Genomic DNA, 21,867 nt, shown 5'->3' on the forward strand with positions numbered 1-21,867 from the left:
TCTGTTAGAAGAAAGTGCCTGCTAAAATTTTAAAGGAAGAAAGACATATATGTACAAAATAAGGGTTTATACAATGAAGGGATGGCAGATGACTGTAAAGATGAAAATTATAAAAGATTTTATAAAAGGAATTGATAAGTTGTTTTTAAAAAGAAAGAAGATTTAAAAAGAAAAAAAAGAATGTGATCAGGCAGGAGATTAGAACAAAGCCATACACTAGTGATTTAGGGTATATTTTGATCTGTTAGAAGAAATTGTATCTCAAAATTTTAAATAGAGAACAACTTATATATATATGCCAAAAATAAGGGTAACTACTATGAAGGGAGAAAAATATGACTCTAAAAATTAAAAATAAAAAGTTTTTTTTTAAGGGATAAGATGTTTGAAAAAGGGAAAAAGAAAAATTCAAAAAAAAAAACCAGTTAAAAAAATTAACTTTGAAAAACTAATGAATTATGGTAAAAAAGCCGTGAATTCTATGTGCAGTATTCCCCTAGCGCTGGAGTTCTCCCGTTCTCCTTGATCGGTAAACTTGGTCTTGGCTTGCTGGCTGTTCGTGCTGATCTTCTGGGGGAGGGGCCTGTTGCCGTGGTTCCCAAATGTCTTTGCCGGAGGTGGAATTGCCCCGGCCTTGTGAGTCCGGGCTAAGCAAGCTGCTCCGGTTTGCTCTCAGGAGCTTTTGTTCCCTGCAAGTTCTCGGTACAGCTTTTGAGGACCAGGGTGAAAATGGTGGCCTCCCAATCTCCACCAGGAGGAGCTGACAACTCGGGGCCCCGCTCCTCAGTGTGCCCCCAGAGAAAAGCAGTCACTCCCGTGTCCCCAGTCTCGGGCCGCACTCCGTGCTCACCCGGCCTGTGATTGAGTGTTTCTATGTCTGGCACCCGACCCTGTGTGGAGTCTCCAAACCCAGCAGATCCCTGCGGTGCGCTTCCGCGCCGCTTCTCCCTGGGGAGGAAGGGGAGTCTCCCCGGCTCTGCTGCTTGTTGGGTCCCTGCTGGAAGAGCAGTGGCCCGATTGGGCCGCGGATCACAGTTTATGGCCACCCCAAGCTGAGAGTTCGCGCCTCGGCTCCGTCTCTGCAGCTGGCTTCCCCGCTCCGATACCTGTGAGCTCTGCCGCACTCAGGCACCCCCGGTCTTTCTGTGACCCTGAGGGTCCTGAGACCACACTGTCCCCCGAGGGTTCCACCCCCCGCTTAGCCACTGGAGCGACGTCCCTCAGCGGAGCCGACTTCTAAAAGTTCCCGATTTTGTGCTCCGCGGCTCTAGCACTTGCCAGAAGCGGCCGGGGAGGGCCCCTCCCCTGCCGTCTATCCTCCGGAATATCTCCTGGATTCACTTCTTTGCACGTCCTACCTTCCAGAAAGTGGTCGCTTTTCTGTTCAGAGTGTTGTTACTATTCTTATCTTCGATCTCCTGTTGAGTTCGTAGGTGTTCAGAATGGTTTGATCCCTATTCAGCTGGATTCCTGAGACCAGACGAAATCCAGGTCTCCTACTCCTCCGCCATCTTGCTCCCGCCAGTACTCTCCTTTTATATCCTGTACACCCACCTGTCCCATCAGTTATCATTTTGAATGGGCATTGTTGGTTAATGTATCTGCCTTTTTAATCAGAAAGCATACTCCTTGAGTTCATATGGATTTAGTTGTCTTCTATTCCAGGTCTAGTAATATAATACCTGACTCCTAAGTGTTTACTGAATATTTATTGAATGGAAAATATATTTATAGACAATCTTTGGCAAGTCCATAGAAATAGATTTTTTTAAGCTCAGCTCAACTTGGCATGCATTTGTTGAATTCCTACTATGTGCAGTTTCATGCAAGTAGTAAGGTTGAGTTTCTGCCTTGAAGAAAGGTTAGGGTGGTAGGATTGGGGGAGTGGGCAAAATGGGTGAAGGAGATCAAGAGGTACAAATTTCCAGTTATAAAATAAATAAGTTATGGGAGATGTAACATCAACATGGTGATTATATTCAATAATATTGTGTTGTATATTGAAAATAGCTAAGAGAGTACTTAAAAAGTTCTCATCACAAGAAAGTTTTGTAACTTTGGTGATAGATGATAACTAGATTTATTATGCTCAAATATTTGTATATATTGTGCAATATATGCTCAAATTTATTTGTATATATTGTGCAATATATACAAATAAAGAATTGTTATGGTGTGCACCTGAAACTGATAAAATGTTATATGTCAATTATACCTCAATTAAAAAAAAAGAGGTTGGGGTCTACTTGAAGAAGATAAGGCCAGTATACTACAGGTTTAAACAATACTAGAAGGTAATCTAATTATCTGATAAATGATGCACACAGTAACCTCAGGGAGAGAGAAGTTGGTGAATGAATTTGAGTACTTACTGTGTGCCAGTTAGCGTTCTGTGTGTTTGCAAATGTTATTTAATCTCTACAACTTTTATTTTTTAAAAAAGGAAATTGAAGTTAAATAGTCCCAAGACCATACAGATAGTAAATAGACTTGAACCCAGGTCTGACTGACTCCAGGAACATGCTCTTAAGTGTTCTAAAGACAATTAAGAGAGTTATAAAGTGATATTATAAATTAATGGAAAAACCAATATCCAATTATAGGGTAATTAAATCAATGGTATATCCCCACAATGAAAGGTTATATAATCACTACAAATCATGTGGTTGAGGAATATTCAGTATCTTGAGAAAGTGTTTATGATAAATGTGTAGTACTACTAAAAAGCAGTATATAAAAGTATGATTCCGTTTTTTTAATGTACATATATTTTTGTATAGAAAGATCGGAAGGAAATACATGAAATGGTTAGTAATAATCCCAGGGTTATGGTATTATAGACTATATGAATTTTTTTCTTTGTAACAGTCTGTTTTCCGGATTCTGTACAATGAACATAAGCTTTTATAATCAGAAAAAAAATCATTTAAAAAATAAAGGATTAAGAAAAAACAAGCAGAATTTAAAGTCTTAGAATTATTAAAGTTAGAAAGGTTTTGTGACCTTCCGTGCCTCTGAGGTAGAACAGACCTAAGCATCCCAGACAGATTAATGGTTCCTATTTTAAGATCATCTCACCAAGATAAGCAACTGTCCCTCTGCCTTATGGTCAGTTCTGTTGCCCGATGGCAAGTGGAAAAGGAATTTTCTCTGTATATTATTTCATGAAGACATCATGAGAGACACTCCCATGTCTTGTGAAAATTTTCATTGTGTAAAGATACTTTTTCTAAAATAAGGGCCAAATGTAATGCTCCTGCCTGGGCTTTATGTTTTACCTCATAAAACACTGAAAGAAATTTAATATAGATATTTAAGAGGAATCAAAATAGAATAGAAAAACTTGGGTTTTCTGTTAGTTTTCCATTAGTTTTCTTTGAAAAGAAACATTCTGCGTATGATGTATCTCTTTTTCTTCTGGGTGGCTGTTTTTCTTGCACAGCATGTGTGACTGTTCTCATTGGGATTTAGCACACTCTAGTGGACAGTAACTTTTCAGTTTTTTTTTTTTAATCATGTCAAATTACTTTATTGGATGATTCAATGATTTGCTTACCTGATAGTAAGGTTTGTCAATATTTATTTGAGTCAAGTAGTGATCCTAGTGAGCGGGATTGACTTTATAGGCCACTGGGGTGTTATACATCTTTATATGTTGGTTTTTGTTTTTTTTTCCAGTAGAGAGGTTTTTTACTTTATGTGGAAATTTTCCCATTGGCTTTCATCTTTTCTTGGATTAACTAAGAAAAGAGGCAGAGCTGAAATAAAACAAGAGCATTTATTTGGGGTCTCAGAATTGCAACTTGGGGAGCACAGATTGGGTAGCAACCCAAATTGTGTCCCTTTAGGGTACAAAAGTCAAGGGTTTAAAGAAGACAGAAAGGAATGTTTGTATGTGTTGTTTACAAAGAATTTTGTTTGGTGTTGGCATCAGAAAACTAATCTTGGCTGAATATAATTGGTTGCTAAGGCTGTCCCTAAGCAAATTCTCTTACTATAGCAAATTGCAGGGGTTCAGGCAGAATCCTTGGAATATTTGTAGTTTGGCCTAGTTCAGAGTTCATGGTTTCGTTAGGTGAGGACGTGCATAAATCTAGAGGAGATGGCCTCTGACACCATTTTAAAACTCCTTGACATAAGTGATTTCATTTTCATTTCACCTTTCACACATGGGTAAGATGAAATTCATGGGCCAAAACAGAGGAAGACTGGTAGTCTCTGTACCTCACACTCCTTGGAACTTTTAGGACTCTTGAGAATTTTTATATACCATTTTGATAAAAATTTGACCATTTGTGCATAAACATTGCCGTATCCTATGCTGATGGATTATTTTTGGAAATGGGCTTCCACCAGGAAAAAAGTAACTTTTAATTTTGTTTTTTGCAGAGTGATGGTGAAGATTTTAATTACGTTGTTGCATTTTTCCTTGGAACAGCAGCCTGCCTTTACCAGGTAGGTTCTCTCCAATTTTTGAGAAACACTTTCCTATTATTGTTTCAGGTATTAATTCTCTTAATTGTGCACTTAAATAAATAAAAATAATGTCTGAGTTCTTTGCCTCTCTTTTGAGCCTCTGTTAGCTTTATGATCTACATCTCTATTTTGAATGGACCTAGATCCCAGTGTATTTAACGTTAACACTCTTCTCTGCCAGGTTTCAGTGGTAGTATGTCATCTGCCTGTGGTGGTAAAGGCTATTTCTAGATTTTTTGGTTATTGATTATTGAGCCTCAGGGCTCTGCTTATACTTCAGCGTGAGGATTTTGTACTTTTGGGAAAGTCTTTGAACAGGCAACAGCAAAAGCAGGATCCTCAAACTGAGGAATGTCTTTGCTGAAACATGGTACAGCAAGCAATACCTTTTGACCTAACTTTTGTAAGCGACACATTTCTCTGGTTTGCATGGAAAGAATGTTAGATTCAGGACTGCAAACATAAGGCTACCTAAAAAACTCAATAGAAGTCTCTAGTGAAATACTTTGAATAGATGCATTTGACTTTACGTAAAGATAGACTAGAGATTTTAGTTTCAAGTGGCCCTGTTTTTTAAAAGCCCCTAATTTTTCTTAATCATTAGTATTTAGAAATTTTCTATACACTTTGACAGATTTAATTATAATGAATGACATTTCATGCAGGAAACGTGAACACTTGTTAATGTCACAAGTGCTTTAATTTTATGTAGCATTCTTGTATAGATTTTTTTTTTAAACTTTAATCTCTACAGTTCTCTCACACAGAGGATATTATCTCATTTTTGAAAATGAGAAATCTGAGGCAGTTTGAAATCACATGGCCCAGTAAGCGGTAGAGTCAGGACTTAACTCTGGGTCTTCTGATTTTAAATATTATATTCATTCCACTATATTATGCTGTTTGTAAGCACAATTCCTATATTTGTATAATTTCTATAAAGCTATAAAATTATAATTTTATAACTCTTATATGCATTATTTCATATGATTCTAAAACAATGTGAGGTAAATGTTAACTTTAAAATAATTTTATGAGGAGTTCTTGTAAAATGTACTTTTGGCTGCTTGGCCTTAATGAAATGATTTTATTCATTTATTATATTTTAAAAATTACTTTTTATCAAAGAGCCTTAATGAAATAATTTTAAAGACTACTTATAATTGCAAACTGTATTGCGCTCCTACTGTGTGCTAAGCCCTTTATATTCCATGTACCCAGGAAATCCTCACAGGAAGTCCCACGCTAGTCTTGTTATGATTGCCGTTTTTCACTGAGGTCCATCTAGCCAGTTCGTGCAGTCAGCGGCTCAAGCCCCGGTCTGCAGGACTCCAGATCAGTGCTGTTGTTTAGAGAGATAACATACCTCTGCTACCTTCCCCGGAATAGCTGAAGAGAGTTCTCAGAGGAGCGCTGTCACTCAGGGATTCTTGTACTTGAGAGAAGTTAAATGGATTCATGCTTTAAAAAAGAAAAGCAAAAAGCCAGTTTTCTTATTGACAGGCATGAAACTACATGCTTTCCAAATATGCTGAGCAGAGTGATAATAACGCTGGCTTTTTCCACAGTAAAACATGTGATTATATTTTACCCTATGACATGCTCCGTCTCCAGTTGTCAGAGTGTTTTTTAATCCCCTTTAGATCAGACCTCAGAGGCTAAGGCCACATAGTTTGTTGTCTTTTTCTCCAGGCTGTGGGTACTTATGGACACGCAGAGCTCAGCCAAATAGAAGTAATCTTGCTGTGGAACATTTGAAAGAGGAAATCAAAGGATCTAGAAACTAGAGACTGTTCTTTTTTCCCCTCAGTGCTTTATTTTGAAAACTCTCATACTTCCAGAAAAGTTGAAAGACTAGTATACTTAGAGCCACCAATTATTAACATTTTGTAACACTTTCTCTATCTCAGTCTCTTTTTGTATGTACATGCCTATAGTATGTTTATTAGTTGTTTATAAAGTAAATTGGAGACACATGTGAGTATACAGTTGTTTTTCCTAATAAACTTTTTATTTTGAGATAATTGTGATTGTTATAAGAGAGATATATAACCTTTACCTGGGTTTCCCCCAGGAGTACTATCTTGCACAACTATAATACATTATCTCAGCCAGGAAATTGATGTCATTGTGGGTAAGATATAGAACATTCTTATTGCTACAAGCACCCCTTTGAAGTTGCCCTTTTAGAGCCACATCCACTTCCCTCCTGCCCCTTCATCTCTGGCAACCACTAATGTGTTCTCCATTTCTAAAATTTCCTCATTTTAAGTAATGTTATATAAAGGGAACCATATAGTATGAACTTTTTGTGATTTGCACTATTTTGCTCAGTATAATTCTCTGGAGATTTATCCAGGTTGTTGCATACATCAGTGGTTTGTTCCTTTTTGTTGCTGAATGGTATTCCAGGGTATGGATGTAGCACAGTTTGTTTAATCATTCACCCATTGAAGGGCATCTGGGTTGTTTCCAATTTGGGGCTATTATAAATAAAGCTGCTATAAACATTCACGTACAAGTTTCTGTGTGAACATAAGTCTTCGTTTCTCTGAGATAAATGCTCAGGAGTGCAATTGCTAGGTCTTGTAGTAGTTGCATGCTTAGTTTTATTGAGACAGACCCAGTTCTCCAGAGTGGCATTCCATTTTACATTTACATTTTACATTTTTACATCACTCACAGCATTGTGTGAGTGATCCAGTTTCTCCATATGCTCTCCAGCATTTGTTGTTATCACTATTTTTTATTTTAGCCATTCTGATAGCTGTGTAGTGATCCCTTATGTTGGTTTTAATTTGCATTTCCCTAATGGCTAAAAATGTTGAACATTGTTTCATGTACTTATTTGTTACTTATGTGTCCTCCTGGGTGAAATGTCTTTTCATGTCTTTTGCCTATTTTCTAATTGGATCATTTGGTTTTTACTGTCAGGTTTGAGAGTTCTAGCCATCTAGCCCGTGTCAGAATTGTAATTTGCAAGTATCTTGTCCCAGTCTGTAGCTTGTCTTTTCATCCTCTGAACCAGGTCTTTTGAAGAGCAAAAGTTTTTAATTTTGATAAAATTCATTTTATCACTTCTTTCTTTTATGGAATATATTTGTGGTATCAAGTCTAAGAACTTTTTTTTAATTGAAATATAGTTGACACATAGTGTTAACTAGTTTCAGGTGTGAACATAGTGATTCCACAGTTTACACCTTATGCTGTGCTCACCACAGTGTAACTACCATCTGTCACCATTATAATTCCATTGATTCAAGTCTGAGAACTCTTTGCCGACTCCTGGACCCTAAAGATTCTCTCCTTTGTTTTCTCCTAAAAGTTTTTTTTTTTTTTTTTAAGATTTTATTTATTTGACAGAGAGAGACACAGCGAGAGAGGGAACACAAGCAGGGGGAGTGGGAGAGGGAGAAGCAGGCTTCCCGCCGAGCAGGGAGCCCGATGCGGGGCTCAATCCCAGGACCCTGGGATCATGAGCTGAGCCGAAGGCAGACGCTTAACGACTGAGCCACCCAGGTGCCCCTAAAAGTTTTAGTTTTATGTTTTACATTAAAGTTCATGATCCATTTTTATTTATTTATTTATTTAGACTGTAAACCTATTTCTAGGATTTACTCTTTTTCTTTGTGCTTCCACAGTGACCACATAGGCTTTTATTTGTCTTTCACATTGGTATTGTTGTATTATTCAGTCTTGCCACCTCTGGTTTCCTCAAATACTCTGTTAGATTACTGGAAAACACTATCATTACTCAAGACTCCACAGCGTCTTCCTACTCTCTACCGTATGATGCTTACATTACTCAGGCTAGTACATCAGCCCTCCATAATTTGGCCCCACTCTACTTAAATCATCAAAGTGGATTTCCTGCTACTCTCCAGGGACATCCTGCACCCTAGAGTGGTCTCGTCACTGTGCCACCCCAGGCCTTTTCTGTGACTCTGCTCACTCTGTGCACTGTTCTCGTAGCTGCCTTCCTTGTGCTCCCCTTGTGCCCCTCTCTTACGCATCCTTAGGAGGCTCCATGCCCTCCATGTCGACCCCCCGCCCCCGCCCCGGTGGGACTCTCAGAGTCTGTCCTTTCAATCCCGCTGCAGCCTAATGCCTCGCGGTTCTGCCACCGACCCCCCAGCTGTTTTGAGAGCTCTGTGAGGGCAGGCAATGCTAATCATAATCTTCTTTTCTCTTCCCACTTGGTTTCTGCAAAGTGCTGAGCAGAGGGAAAGCCCTGGCCAACTCCTGAGGAGGGTGCTATGAGGAGCAGGTTCCTGGGCAATGTCCTCTTCTTTCCCCCGTTCTTTCCAGAAGCCTCTCACGAGGAGGCCCGGTCCAGGGGCAGAAGCAAGTTAAAGGAAGCCCTGGAATGGTGGGGTTCTCAACCCTGGCTACCTATTGTAAGCATTTGGGGAGCTTTAAAAAAATATAACTGCTTGCTCTCTTCCTTCTCCTGCCCTGCTCAGTGGTTTAGAATTTAATTGGTCTAAGGCAGGACAGCACTGATGTGTTCTCTAAAGCTCCCTAGCTGACTCTAGTGGTTTCTTTCACTAACTGAGCCCTACTGCTTTCAGGCTCCAGCCCTTTTGGCATGCACCCCTTCCAGCACTTTCCTGTCTTGTTTCCAGGCAGGAAGTCATCCTAGCCCTGGCCAGAGACTCCAGAGAGACTGTCTTTAGATACTCTGGCATCAGCTATTGCCTGGAGGACATTAGGAGAAGGAAGGGGAAAATGAAGGGGGGAAATCAGAGGGGGAGACGAACCATGAGAGACTATGGACTCTGGGAATCAAACTGAGGGTTTTAGAGGGGGACAGGGGATGGGTGAGCCCAGTGATGGGTGTTAAGGAGGGCATGTATTGCATGGAGCACTGGGTGTTATACGCAAACAGTGAATCATGGAACACTACATCAAAAACTAATGATGTACTGTATGGTGACTAACATAATAAAAAAATAATAACAAAATAAACACCTTTGAAAATCATGATCCATTTTTAATTAAGTTTTGTATAGATTGTATTGAAATGACTTAGATGATTAGATTGAGGGATTTTTGTGTTTTTGGTTTTGAGTTTTAATTTTCTTGGTTTTGTGTTGTTTTGTTTGTTTGTGAATGAATGGCCAATTGCTCCATTTTTTTGAAAAGGCTTTTTTTCTCCCCTGAATTGCTTTTGCATCTTTGTCAAACATCAGTTGGATGTATTTGTGTAAGTCTATTTCTGAGTTTTGTATTCTGTCTTATTGATCTGTGTATTAGTCTCTCTGCCAGTACCACATAGTATTGATTACCGTGACTGTATAATCTGTATTAAGTTCCATTTTCTTAATAGTTACACAGTTACTCAAATTATCTTTCTCATAATACATGAATTATGATAGTTTGTGTTTTATGAGGAAGTGATCTATTTCATCTTACCAAGTTTATGTGTGTAGAATTGGTTGTAGTATCCCCTTACTATCTCTCTCTTTGGTGTCTGTATGATCTGTAGTGATATCCTCTACTTCATTCCTCATATTGGTAATTTGTATCTTCTCTTTTTCTTTGTCAGACTTACTTGTTAATTTCATCGATCTTCTCAAAGAACCTGCTCTTTGTTTTGTTTTTTTCATATATTCAATTTTTACTGATTTCTGCTCAATTTATTTCCTTCTTCATGCTTGCTTTGGGTTTATTTGACTCTTGTTCTAGGTTCTTGAGATGGGAGCTTTGATAATTGATTTGAATTTTTCTCTTGTAATATATACTTTTAGCATTATACATTTCTCTGTTTTGAGCACTTTATTATCTGTGTCCCATAAGTTTTGATATGTTGCATTTTTTTCATTTTATTTTTTTCTTTCCAAGTTTTTATTAAATTCCAGTTAGTTAACATAGTGTAATATTAGTTTCAGGTGTAGAATTTAGTGATTCATCTCTTAAATACAACACCCAGTGCTCATCACAATAAGTTCCCTCCTTAATACCCATCACCTCTTTCACCCATCCCTCTGCCCACCTCCCAGCAACCCTCAGTTTGTTCTCTGTGGTTAAGAGTCTGTTTCCTGGTTTGCCTCTCTTCACCGCCCCCCATCTCTTCTATTTTGTTTCTTAAATTCCACATATGAATGAGATCATACGGTATTTGCCTTTCTCTGACTGACTTATTTTGCTTAGCATAATACTTTCTGGCTCCCTCCATGTCATTGCAAATGGTAAGATTTCATTCCTTTTTTAAGGCTGAGTAATATTCCATTATAAATATATATATATATATATATATATATACACACACACACACACACACACACACATATTTAAATTTATATATATATATAAAAATGGAATATTATATACACATATAATGGAATATACATAGGAATAGAATATATAATGGAATATATATAGGAATATAATGGAATATATATATACATATAAAATGGGATACACACACACACACCCCATGTCATCTTTATCCATTCATCAGTCAGTTGATATTTGGGCTCTTTCCATTGGCTGATATGTTGCATTTTATTTTCATTTAATTCAATGTATTTAAAAAATTTTTTCCTTGTGGCTTCCTCTGACCTATGGATTATGGGTTATTTGGAATTGTGTTTTGCGTCCAAGAGTTTGGAGATTTTCCAGTTTTCTTTCCATTATTGATACCTAGTTTGATTCCATTGTGGTTGGAAAACACTCTGTGTGATTTCAGTTCTTTTAAATTTGTTGTAATTTATTTTGTGGCTCAGAATATGGTCTGTCTTGGTATATGTTCCATGAGCACTTAAACAGAATGTGTATTCTACTGTAGCTGAGTAAGTGCTCTATAAATGTCAATTAGGTCGCAGTGGTTGATGGTGTTCAATTTTCTGTATCCTTGTTGATTTTCTGTCTAGTTCTATCAGTTGAGAGAGGAGTATTGGAAGTTTTCAACTATGATTGTGGATTGGTTTCTCATTTTAGTTCTATCAGTTTTTGTAGCTTTGTTTGGCTCATACGCATTTAGGATATATTGCCTTCTTAGTGGACTGATCCATTTATCACTATATATCATTATATAATTTCTTATATAATGATCTCTCTCTCTAGCCCGTTCTTTTTTGGAAATATATTTATCTGATATTAATATAGCCATTTCTGCTTTCTTCTGTTTAATGTTTGCATAATATATTCTCCATCTTTTTACTTTCACCTTGCCTATATCAGTTGAAGTAAGTTTCTTGTAGACAGATTAAAAGCTGTTTTTAATCCATTCTGCTGATCTCTGTTTTTTAATTGTTGTATTTAGGCCATTACATTTAATGTAACATTAATATATTAGGGTTTAAGTTTGCCATCTTATTTTTTTTTGTTTTCTGGTTTTCATTTTTATGTTTTCTTTCTCCTCTCTTTCTGTGGGTTACTTGAACATTTTGTAGAACTCCATTTTGATTTATCTGTAGTGTTTTTGAGTTTATTTCTTTGCGTAGTTTTTTTTTTTTTTTTTTTTTAGAGAGAGAGAGTATACCCGTGTGCGCAAGATTGGGAAGGAGGGGCAGAGGGAGAAGGAGAGAAAATCCCAAGCAGGCTTCACACCCAGCCTGGGTCCCTACGTGGGGCTCAGTCTCACAACCCTGAGATCATGACTTGAGCCAAAATCAAAAGTGGGACGCTTGACTGACTGAACCACCCATCTACCCCTCTTTGTATAGTTTTTAAATGGTTGCTCTGGGTATTGTGTTATACATACTTATCAGTTTTTTGGTGTTGTCATTTTACTAGTTCAAGTGGAACATAGAAATTGTATCTCCTTTTATGTCCCTTTGCTCTCCTCTGTTTATAATATAATTGTCTTAAATAGTTCCTCTACATATATTTAGAACCACATCAGACAGTGTTATGAATTTTTACTTCAGTCATCAATTTAGAAATCTCAGGAGGAGAAGGAGAACCTATTACATTATTTTGCTGACTGTTCTTTTTTGCTTTCTCAGTGTTCCAGGGTTTCTTCTTTTATTGTTTCCTTTCTGCTTAGAGATCTTCCTTTAGCCATTCTTTTAAGGTGTATCTGTAGATGTCAAATTCTGTTAGTCTTTCACCTGAGAATGTCTTTATTTCTCCTCCCACAAGACAACTTACTAACTACAAGGGGAAAAATAGTTACTTCACAGTGGAGAAAGCTGTCAGACACCACCTTACCAAGAGATCAAAGTTAACATCACCAATTATAAGACATATTGCACATCATTTCTGTGGTATTCTTGCCCAAGCTGCATGTCCTCACTTCAGTCTTGAGACAATATCAGGCAAACCAAAATTAAGGGACAGTCTACAAAATAACTGATTGATATTCTTTAGACTGTCAAGGTCATGAAAAACAGACTTGAGGAACTATAACAGATTTGAAGAGATATAACAGCTAAATGCAATAGGGAATCCTGGATTGGATTCTGGATCAGAAAAAGAGCCTTAGGACAACTGGCAAAATTCCAATAAAGGCTGTAGATTAGTCTACAGTATTGTATCAATGTTAATTTTGTAGTTTGATGATTATGCTGTGGTTATGCAAGAAGATAACATTGGGGGAGCAGGGTGAAGGATGTATAAGAACTCTACGATTTTTACAACTCTTTTCTAGGTCCAAAATTATTTCAAAAGGAAAAATTATTTTTCCAACTTTTTTTACACAATGAAAATCACTCAAAATAAGACCTTACAGTTCATTTTGCTTGGATAGCAGTCTTCTCTTTAAGTAAGCAAAGTCCTAATTTGTATAAGAAATAAAAAGATTTAACAGAACATTTCCACATTCTTTCTGCATTGTTGCAAACACCCTAAAGCCCTTCCTGTACTGAAGCCTGGATAGAATTTCACACAAAGACCTCTGCTTCTTTCTTAAGACTTTGTAATCACATATAATTACTATATTTAACAGGTTGTGAATTTTAGAAATCTTCTAGAAAACAGTTCTTTCAGTCAACAAATTTTTATTGAGCACTTACTGTGTGCCATTTTGGGCCCTGGATAATTGAGTGAACAAGACAGTAAAAAAATCTCTCCTTTCATGAAGCTTAGATCCTATTGGAAGAATATATATATATAAAACAAAACAAGCATATTTTTAAAGTGTGTTTATAGTTATATTGTGGAGAAAAATAAAGCAGGAAGAGGTGAATGCCAGGATTTGGGGCTTATGGGGGGTAGTTTCTTTATTATATTTTCTAAAATAGCACTTACTACATTCTCTGTCCCCTTGTTCCATCTTTTATTTTAAGACATAACTATTTGGTATTTTATATACATATATATGATCTTTTATATATGTAATCTTTCTCCCTCCATTAGAATTTAAGCTCCATGTGAGCAAGGGCTTTATTTGTTTACTGGAAGCTAAAGAACAACGCCTAACTTGTAGCTGGCCCTCAATAAACATCTGTTGAATGAATTCTACCTCATTTTCACTCAGATACTCTACCTTGCTTATTAGTTCCTAGGCACTTAATGGGGGGGTCAGTAAATATTTGTGGATTTCATTAATATGCAGACTCAGATTATATGAGACCATTTTGCTATGGTTTGTTTGAGGTTTTTTGTACTTTTCTGGGGTGAGAATGAGAGATGGAATCCTCTCAGACCCTGAGAATGCTTTATAGTTGCCTATCACCTTGAGGAATGTGTTCAGCCTGTTTGCAAGGGAGTCATCCAGTTGTAACTCCATTTTAAATATGATACAAAATATTGTGTCTTTTGACAAATGACAAACATAAAAGGAAAAATCTGTTTTCCTTTCAAGCTGTAGAGCTTTCATAGCTGAATGTCTTAAAGAGGCTACATTATCTTATCTGTAAATGAAACATCCCTTTATTCCACTCTTAAATTTTACCCTGTGGCCTGTTAAAATTTTGTAGTAGAAGCATCTATTTCTTTTCTTGTAACCCTAATCATCTTTCATTTTATATTTTGAACAGTGTTATTTACTTGTCTACTACACCGGCTGGCGGAATGTCAAATCTTTTTTGACTTTTGGTTTAATCTGTCTGTGCAACATGTATCTCTATGAACTGCGCAACCTGTGGCAGCTTTTCTTTCATGTGACTGTGGGGGCGTTCGTTACACTGCAGATCTGGCTAAGGCAAGCCCAGGGCAAGGCTCCTGATTATGATGTCTGACACTATCCTTCAGACATGTTGCCCTGGCTTCTGGGGAAAAAGGAAGAGGGAGCCTATCTTAACTGCCACTGTGATGAAGAAACTGTTCACCACATTCAAGAAGCTCTGCTTTCTTTCTGTCCAACTATCCTGTTTGTTTTAAGTCAGCATGGCATGCCTGGGAGCATGTGGTACCTGCTAGGCCGACTCCTCACGTTAGCCGTGAGATTATTATTCAGAGGAGGAGGAGACTGCTCTCCACACGGCCACGGCAGCGGACGAACAGTCAGAAGCCATTGGAAGAATTGGCCAGCGGTCCTGAATCCTTCTGAAGAGTTCAATCAAAAACTGTGTGTGGTCCGTGCTCTGAGGACCAAGCGGGGACTCTACAGCCTGGGTTCGCCTTTGTGAGGCCTAAGTAGAGCCTAAATAAAAAGATGCCGTGGAGTTTCTGTTTCAGACGACTTGCTAAATATCAGATTACATGCACATTTTTGGTACCAAGAGTTTATGAAGTCCAGGATGGTGTGGAATTGGTTCTTTTTCCTTTTATATTTTTGCTTGAATCTTATCTGGAAATCACTTGATATAGGAGAAGGCTTTTTTGAGCTTATCTCTAGAACATCACAAGTATTGAAAACACAGTAACATATGTTTCCTTTCTAGACCATGTTTGTAGTTTCTTTTGAAATTACTTTTTAAACATGTGATTTGTTAGATTATATAGCCATTGTTCCCCAAACTTCAGTCACTTGAGTATTACATACACTGTTATTTCTTAGTATTTATCTTTTTAAATCTTCAAATAGTTTAAAAAACAAACTAATCTCTACTCCGAGAGGAAAACCAGCATCTATTTACCAGGAATAACTACAAAATAAAAGATGTTATTAAATTCTAACTAGATACTAATGCCTCCCAAGGCTCTGAATCCAAGAAGCCTGCTCTTTGTTACGGTGAGAGAGATGTTACCCAGCACCAAAATGGGGCGCTTTCTGTGGAATTATCAGAAGGATAAAATTGTAAAGGGAAAGACATTTCACTGTGATTCTGTATTATTCTGTGTTGTATACCACCTTAAATACTCTTGTGTGCCACCGTGGTGTGGGTCCTGCTCTGTGGAAACACTGAACTGTACTAAGAGAATCAGAAGGTAACTTCTTCCAGCAAACTCTTACTATTTTGTGGCTTTGAGGAGTTCAGCTCCTAGTATCTTAGAGAACTTGTTTGCTTTTTGATAACATTATAAAGGTTGTTTAAGCAGTTATGAATTAATAATACAGGAAGCACAGTTTGATTCCATTAGCAAGATCTGCAACTCTCCTGGTTTCGGAAGGTACCTTCATTAATGATTTTCTTTTGTTTTTAAAGAAAAGATTCCAAGGAAAGTATATATAAGGTACTAAAATTTGATATCCAGAAGACAGTGAACCCATTACATATAATTCATGTTACTAAGTGTATTTATTAAGCAGAATAATCCAGAGGGGTAAAGTCATTGAACCACCATGTTTGCCTGAACCTGTATATGTAGATATGTCTGCAATTGTAAAATCTTGCTTAACTAGAACCTTTTAGGAGAATGAGGCAAAAGGAAGACAATAAGCTTGTAATATCAGGGATTTAATTAAAACAGGAAATTCCATTTTGGTTTTCTGACTCTAACAAAACTGCACAGAAATTATGTATTTTCTGAGAGCTACCCCAAGATAGACTACATGATCCTAAATCAGCAAAATAAAGTTGGTTTATATTTGGCATTTTGTACTTACTGAGCCAGGAGAGTGAAGTGGTTCAGTTTAGAAAATTTTTTCTGAACTAATGGTTAAAACAAGAAGAGTTCTTGTAAATAGCCAGTCAACCAAGAAGTTGGAGCATTCTGTGATTTTGCTATATATTGATACTTTATAGCTCTCTTACCAGTTGGTTCAGTTTGGTTCTCCATATTACTGAATTATTGAAATATAGTGGTTGGTGTTTGGATCATTCAGCCAGGACACTTTAAAACTCACCAGCTGTCTTTAATGGCTTAATTTGTTTTTTTGTTTTTGTTTTGTTTTTTTCACTGCTATTTTGGATGATGGGATGTTTACATCTTAATGTAAAAAATGAAAATAGGCATAAATAATGTTTATGTATAGAAATGCTTTCTTTCATTATTTGGTGTCTGCATCGCTGAGTGTTTATATGACTTCTCTGCCTCTAACATGTTGTTGCCTAAGAAACTATTAAGAATTTGGAATGAAAAATTTTTGCCATGAGTGTAAAGTTCTGAAGCCTCATTAGGCTTCTAATGTGTATGATAGTAATATCTTCCATTTATACTATACTTTTACTTTTAAGAACAAATCTGCATTTACCTAATTATAATGAGTTTTGTAGTGTAGGAGAATAAGTTGCCTTTTTTTTTTTTAAGATTTTATTTATTTATTTGACAGACATAGCGAGAGAGGGAACACAAGCAGGGGGAGTGGGAGAGGGAGAAGCAGGCTTCCTGTGGAGCAGGGAGCGGGATGCGGGGTTTGATCCCGGGCCAAAGGCAGACACTTAACGACTGAGCCACCCAAGCACCCCAGTTGCTTTCTTGTCACATGTTAATGACTTATCTAGGGTCACAGAGCTAAGCACATACAACATCTTATCCCTTAGCTTTGGGGCTCTTCCCTACCAGAGTGGGAACTGATGAAGATAACTAAGGTTGTACTCAGGGAATAGGTTTGTTCTTGGTAAAATCAGGGAATTGGGGACTTAATGAGCTCAGGCCTGGTAGTGTCAAACCTAGGTGTCTATTAAGGTAATTCAGAAATATTGCTTTTTTATTAGGGTGTGCTGTGAAGGCATAGATGCTGTCTTTTATATCCTAAAAATAATTACAATATTTGCTTGCTTTTTTGGTCTGTATTTGAAATGTATTTATACCTGGCCTTTTTCCCAAAAGAACTTGAAGCATGATACCAAAATAAGACCTATACAGCAATGGTAATAATATGAACAGAAAGGGAGAAAAACAAGATCAGTGAAAATGAAAGGAAAAGGGAACATGTTGCTGTTACCAAGTGTAAAATTTGACTCTTGAACTTCCTGCAAGTCACAGCTTAGGAGAAGGGGAACAAGTTTTGCATCGCACTAGCTTGCTCTGTAAGTCAGAGTACACCACTTCCTCAGTGGGGGGCTTCTTCCTGAGGGATTCTCATAAAAATGTCGGCACTTGGGGCTCCTGTGAAATGCTAAAATGAACAGAATCCTCAACTGTTTTAGACATTTGCATATTGTGATTGTGCCTTGAATCCTCAACTTGTACCAGCTTTCAGAGGTACATTTAAGAATTTTTGGTGTGGTTTATAGAGGATTTTGTTTCCATTAGGAAAAATTCTTATCCTAAGCTAAAATTAGGTATGTGTTAAAGCTTGAAAATCCATTTGAGACAAATGCCTGGAGACATGGAGAACCTTTAGCTAATTTTGTAATTCTATAATTTATATAAAGTGAATGTGCTATCCCTGGATTAGCACATTTATTTTGTATTAAATGTGGTCTTTTTCATAGTGGAATCTAGTCTGGAGAAATGTCTGGCTCCATTTCTGTTAGGCCATGTCTGGAATCTCATTAGATTTGATTTGTCAAGGCTCCACAGAGCACATTTGTTTGTATGAACCTTCACCTCCATGTCACGGAAGTGCTTCCTGCTGAGATTAGCAGCCCACCAAAAAGGGAGTTGCTTGGCCTTTATTCCAAAAGTTTTACTAAGGAAACTGGGGACCTCACTCTGAGCTGTTGGATTTCCAAGAGATACAACAGAATGCACGCACGTGCGTGTGTGTGTGTGTGTGTATGTGATTTTTATTTTAAGAAACTTATTTTAAAAAGTTAGAGCTATCATGGAGTATGTAGTAAAAGAACAAATAAATTGCAGTTGACCTCGAACATCAAGTGCAGGGGTTAGGGGCACCAACCCCTCCTTGTGCAGTCAAAAATCTATGTATAACTAGTTAACTACTATACTAATAGCCTACAGCTTACTGGAAGCCTTACTGATAAGCAATTAACACATATTTTATATGTTATATGTATAATATGCTGTATTCTTACAATAAAGTAAGAGGAAATTTTTTTAAAAATCTTAAGAAAAATGCATTTATAATACTGTAATTATAAAAAAAGTCCACATGTAAGTGGCCCTGCACAGCTCAAACCTGTGTTGTTCAAGGATCAACTGTACTTCCAAAGCAGCCAGCACTCGGATCGAATTGAACACTTAGCCTTACCACCAGTTATAGGTGACTCCTCAGGGCTGCCATCTTTGTCTATGGGCAAGCCTTCTTTGTGTTTTTCTGCTTCATCATCTCTAAGGAAATGCTGATCAAACCTGATTTTTAGTTTTAATTGGCTTTAGTAATATGCTACCTAAAAGTTACTCCAAGGGTGATGAATTGAGTTTGTGTTGGCTGAGAATTTAAACTTGAATGGTTCTGTTGATGAGGGCTAGAGGTGTCTGATCATCTCCATCAGTGCTCTGAGACTGCTGTTGAATGCTGGCGTATTGCAGCCTCCTGTTTGAGCAATGAACTTTTCAAAGAGAAACTGTGGCTGCCACTATTGAAACCTCTTCCTTGAGTGGCCAGGCTCTCTAGATTACTTTATTTCACAGGTGAAGTCACAATGTTGAAGCACTGTGTGGTTGCAAGCCATGCGGCTGATATCCTTCTGGCTCGTGAACAGTGATTGCTGTTGACGTGATGTGGGCTTGTTTTCTTCTGCATTGGCAGTGCTGGTGTGTAATAAATAGTCTTACTTAGCACAGTTGGAGACTGTAGGAAACTCAAGGAGAGAACAGGCTTAGCTCTCAAAGAGTTCTTGAAATCAAAAACCTAGCCTTACGGATTGTTCCTGCTCTTTCCTTGGTAACGAACCATATTCTCAGCCCCACCTTATGCACGGGTCCTGTTTGCGCTTGGCTCCTGCATCCCACAGCATAGCATGCAAGTGTCGCTGCATAGAAGCACAGTCAGGCTCCGTCTGAGAGTAGGAAGCAGGGCTCAACATTTGTCTTTCCCATTTGGTCCTGGCAGCCCCTCCCCAGCTCTGCCCTGATTGTTTGCCTGTTTTGTGCCAGTGCTTTTCTGTGAGGCTGGGTTGTCAAGGACCTTGCCTAAAGGTGAGCAAACAGTATGTGGCCTTCTACTTTGAATTCCTCCAGTGCCTGGGACTAATGATATGAATTCTTAGCGCCGTCTGTGGGCCAGGGCTAGGTCCTCCGACATGGTTAATCCTTACGGCAGCCTGGGGGATGGGCTAGCACTCTCTCATGTTCACCTGAGGAAACTTCACATTCAAACCCTGAGATTCAGGCTTAAATGATTCAAAAGTTGGGGTTCATATTTCTGTGCCACAGAATCTCAGGAAGAATATTCCTTGTGAGTTTGTGTGTGTGTTCCCGACAACCACTGGGCTTTTACTGTTCTGGCAGCAGTGAGAACAGACAAAGCTGACATGGAGGGGAAATGGCACTGTGTATGATAAGCACATCATCCTCCCAGAAAGCCTTTCTGTAGGCTCTCTTTTTTATAGACTAAGCATCTGAGGTCTAAAGAGGTTTAAGGACTTGAACTCAGTCACAATCTAGCTCATGTGGTGGCACCAAGATTTTATTCCAGATCAGTCTTACCCAGAACTCATGTTCTTAACCACCATGTAATATTAAGCTAGACAAAATGGAAATATGTTGAAATATATAAGGAATAAATGTTGGAATGTATATATAAGTAATCTACACTACTTTTTAAATAAGAGATTGGTCAGTGCTAACTCCTGCAGTGTGGATTTTCCTCTATAGACTGAGTAAAATAGTTTCCTAAAATTCCTGCATCTGTAATGGTACCTGGGGACATGTGGCTGCAGGAGGTATGGTGAAACTTAAACGTGCCTTAGATTTTAGGGCAAGGAGCTATATCGTCTGGTCTTTGTAGTAAGACTAACTCATGAATTAATGATTCTTGATGTAGAATGTTAAAGCTTCACTGGTGATTCATTCGTTATAAACATTTACTTTCCCTTTTTAATTTTTTTTAAGGATCCATTTATTTTATGAATCATTTATTTAGTGCATAAGCAGGGGAGGAGGAGAGGGAGAGAGAGAATCCCAAGCAGACTCCCCACTGAGCACAGAGCCCAACATGGGGCTCAATCCCACGACTCCCAAGACCATGACCCAAGCTGAAACCAAGAGTCAGACACTTAACTGACTGAGCCACCCAGGGGCCACTCAGACATTTACTTTTTCTAACTGAAGGACAGAATTGAGTGGTTCTTTAATATAAAGTAATTTTATGGAAAGTCTGCTTTAAATGGTCCCTATATCTGAAAATGCTAAACTAAAAATAGAACATTACTATTTGCAATTTTGAATAGTGATTATGAATTTGGAGTCCGACTCCCTGGCTCTCCCTTGTACTATCGTTGTGACCTCTGCAAGCCATGTAACCTCTTTGCCTCCATTTCCTCATCTGTAAAGTGGGGATGATAATAGTACCTTGGGCAAAGTGTTGCCGTGCGTATTTAAATGAGTCAATAAATATAGAGTACTTAGAGCCTGGCACAGTGAGTACCTGGACAGTGTGGTCCATAGCATTATGGTCTGTCTTGTCGGTGTTACCACTACTTTCAAGATAATAAGTCTCTTACGCTGTAAATGCCCCTAAGTAGAAGTCACTGTACAAAGTTTTCGGAGATCACCAGCTAAGTGAGGATTCTCTTGAAATGTCTAGCAGGCATGTTGCCTACCCTGGCAAGCTCTTGGGTGCAGACTTCTGGGCAGGGCAGTGAGGATGCATTCAAAGAGAGGAGAAGGGATTGGAGATACTCATGCTTGCCAAGCACCTGCTGTACATCAGGTGCTCGCTGAAGAGGTTATGTGAGCTTTTAACAGAATCCATCCGAGGTGTGAGCAGGATGACGTTGTCTGCTGTCACACAGCCTGGCAGTGTCAGACCGTGCTCTCTAGGACCCCACAGTCTCCCAGGTGCTGGAGTGCTGTCCAAAGGGGAAGGTGCCTCTGGGAACCTCACTTGTTCAGTGTGGCCCTAGCACTGTGGCCCCATCAGTGTTTGCTTTGAACACTCTGATCTAGTGGGTACTCTTGAACGGTGGCTGCCCTAGAGCCCACCACTGTGTAAGGGCCTTCATGAGTGTGCACGTGTGTGTGGTCTCGTGGTCTCTGCTCTCATGGGAAGCAGAGGGTGGCAGAATGAAGCCAGCAGCCTCCAACCTGCGATACAGAAATAACATA

General features: G+C 38.3%; 1 protein-coding gene across 3 annotated transcripts in view; it reads left to right on the forward strand.

Moving 5' to 3' along the window:
• The window catches only part of SEC22A (SEC22 homolog A, vesicle trafficking protein), a 71,056-nt gene extending 54,284 nt beyond the window's left edge, over nt 1-16,772 (forward strand). For 2 of the 3 annotated variants that reach the window (XM_028091326.2, XM_028091327.2), the window contains exons 6-7: nt 4,390-4,455; nt 14,403-16,771. In XM_028091326.2, coding sequence (XP_027947127.1) covers nt 4,390-4,455; nt 14,403-14,603 — 267 coding nt within the window. In that variant the 3' untranslated portion in view covers nt 14,604-16,771. Of the gene's footprint in view, nt 1-4,389; nt 4,456-14,402 lie in introns of all 3 variants that reach the window. The other variant, XM_028091329.2, reaches the window with a different exon arrangement.
• Nucleotides 16,773-21,867: the final 5,095 nt, after the last annotated feature.

The sequence above is a fragment of the Eumetopias jubatus genome, unplaced genomic scaffold (genome assembly GCF_037043125.1).
Source record: "Eumetopias jubatus isolate StellerSeaLion01/CBP00866 unplaced genomic scaffold, mEumJub1_p1.0 scaffold_1, whole genome shotgun sequence".
Taxonomy (NCBI): domain Eukaryota; kingdom Metazoa; phylum Chordata; class Mammalia; order Carnivora; family Otariidae; genus Eumetopias; species Eumetopias jubatus.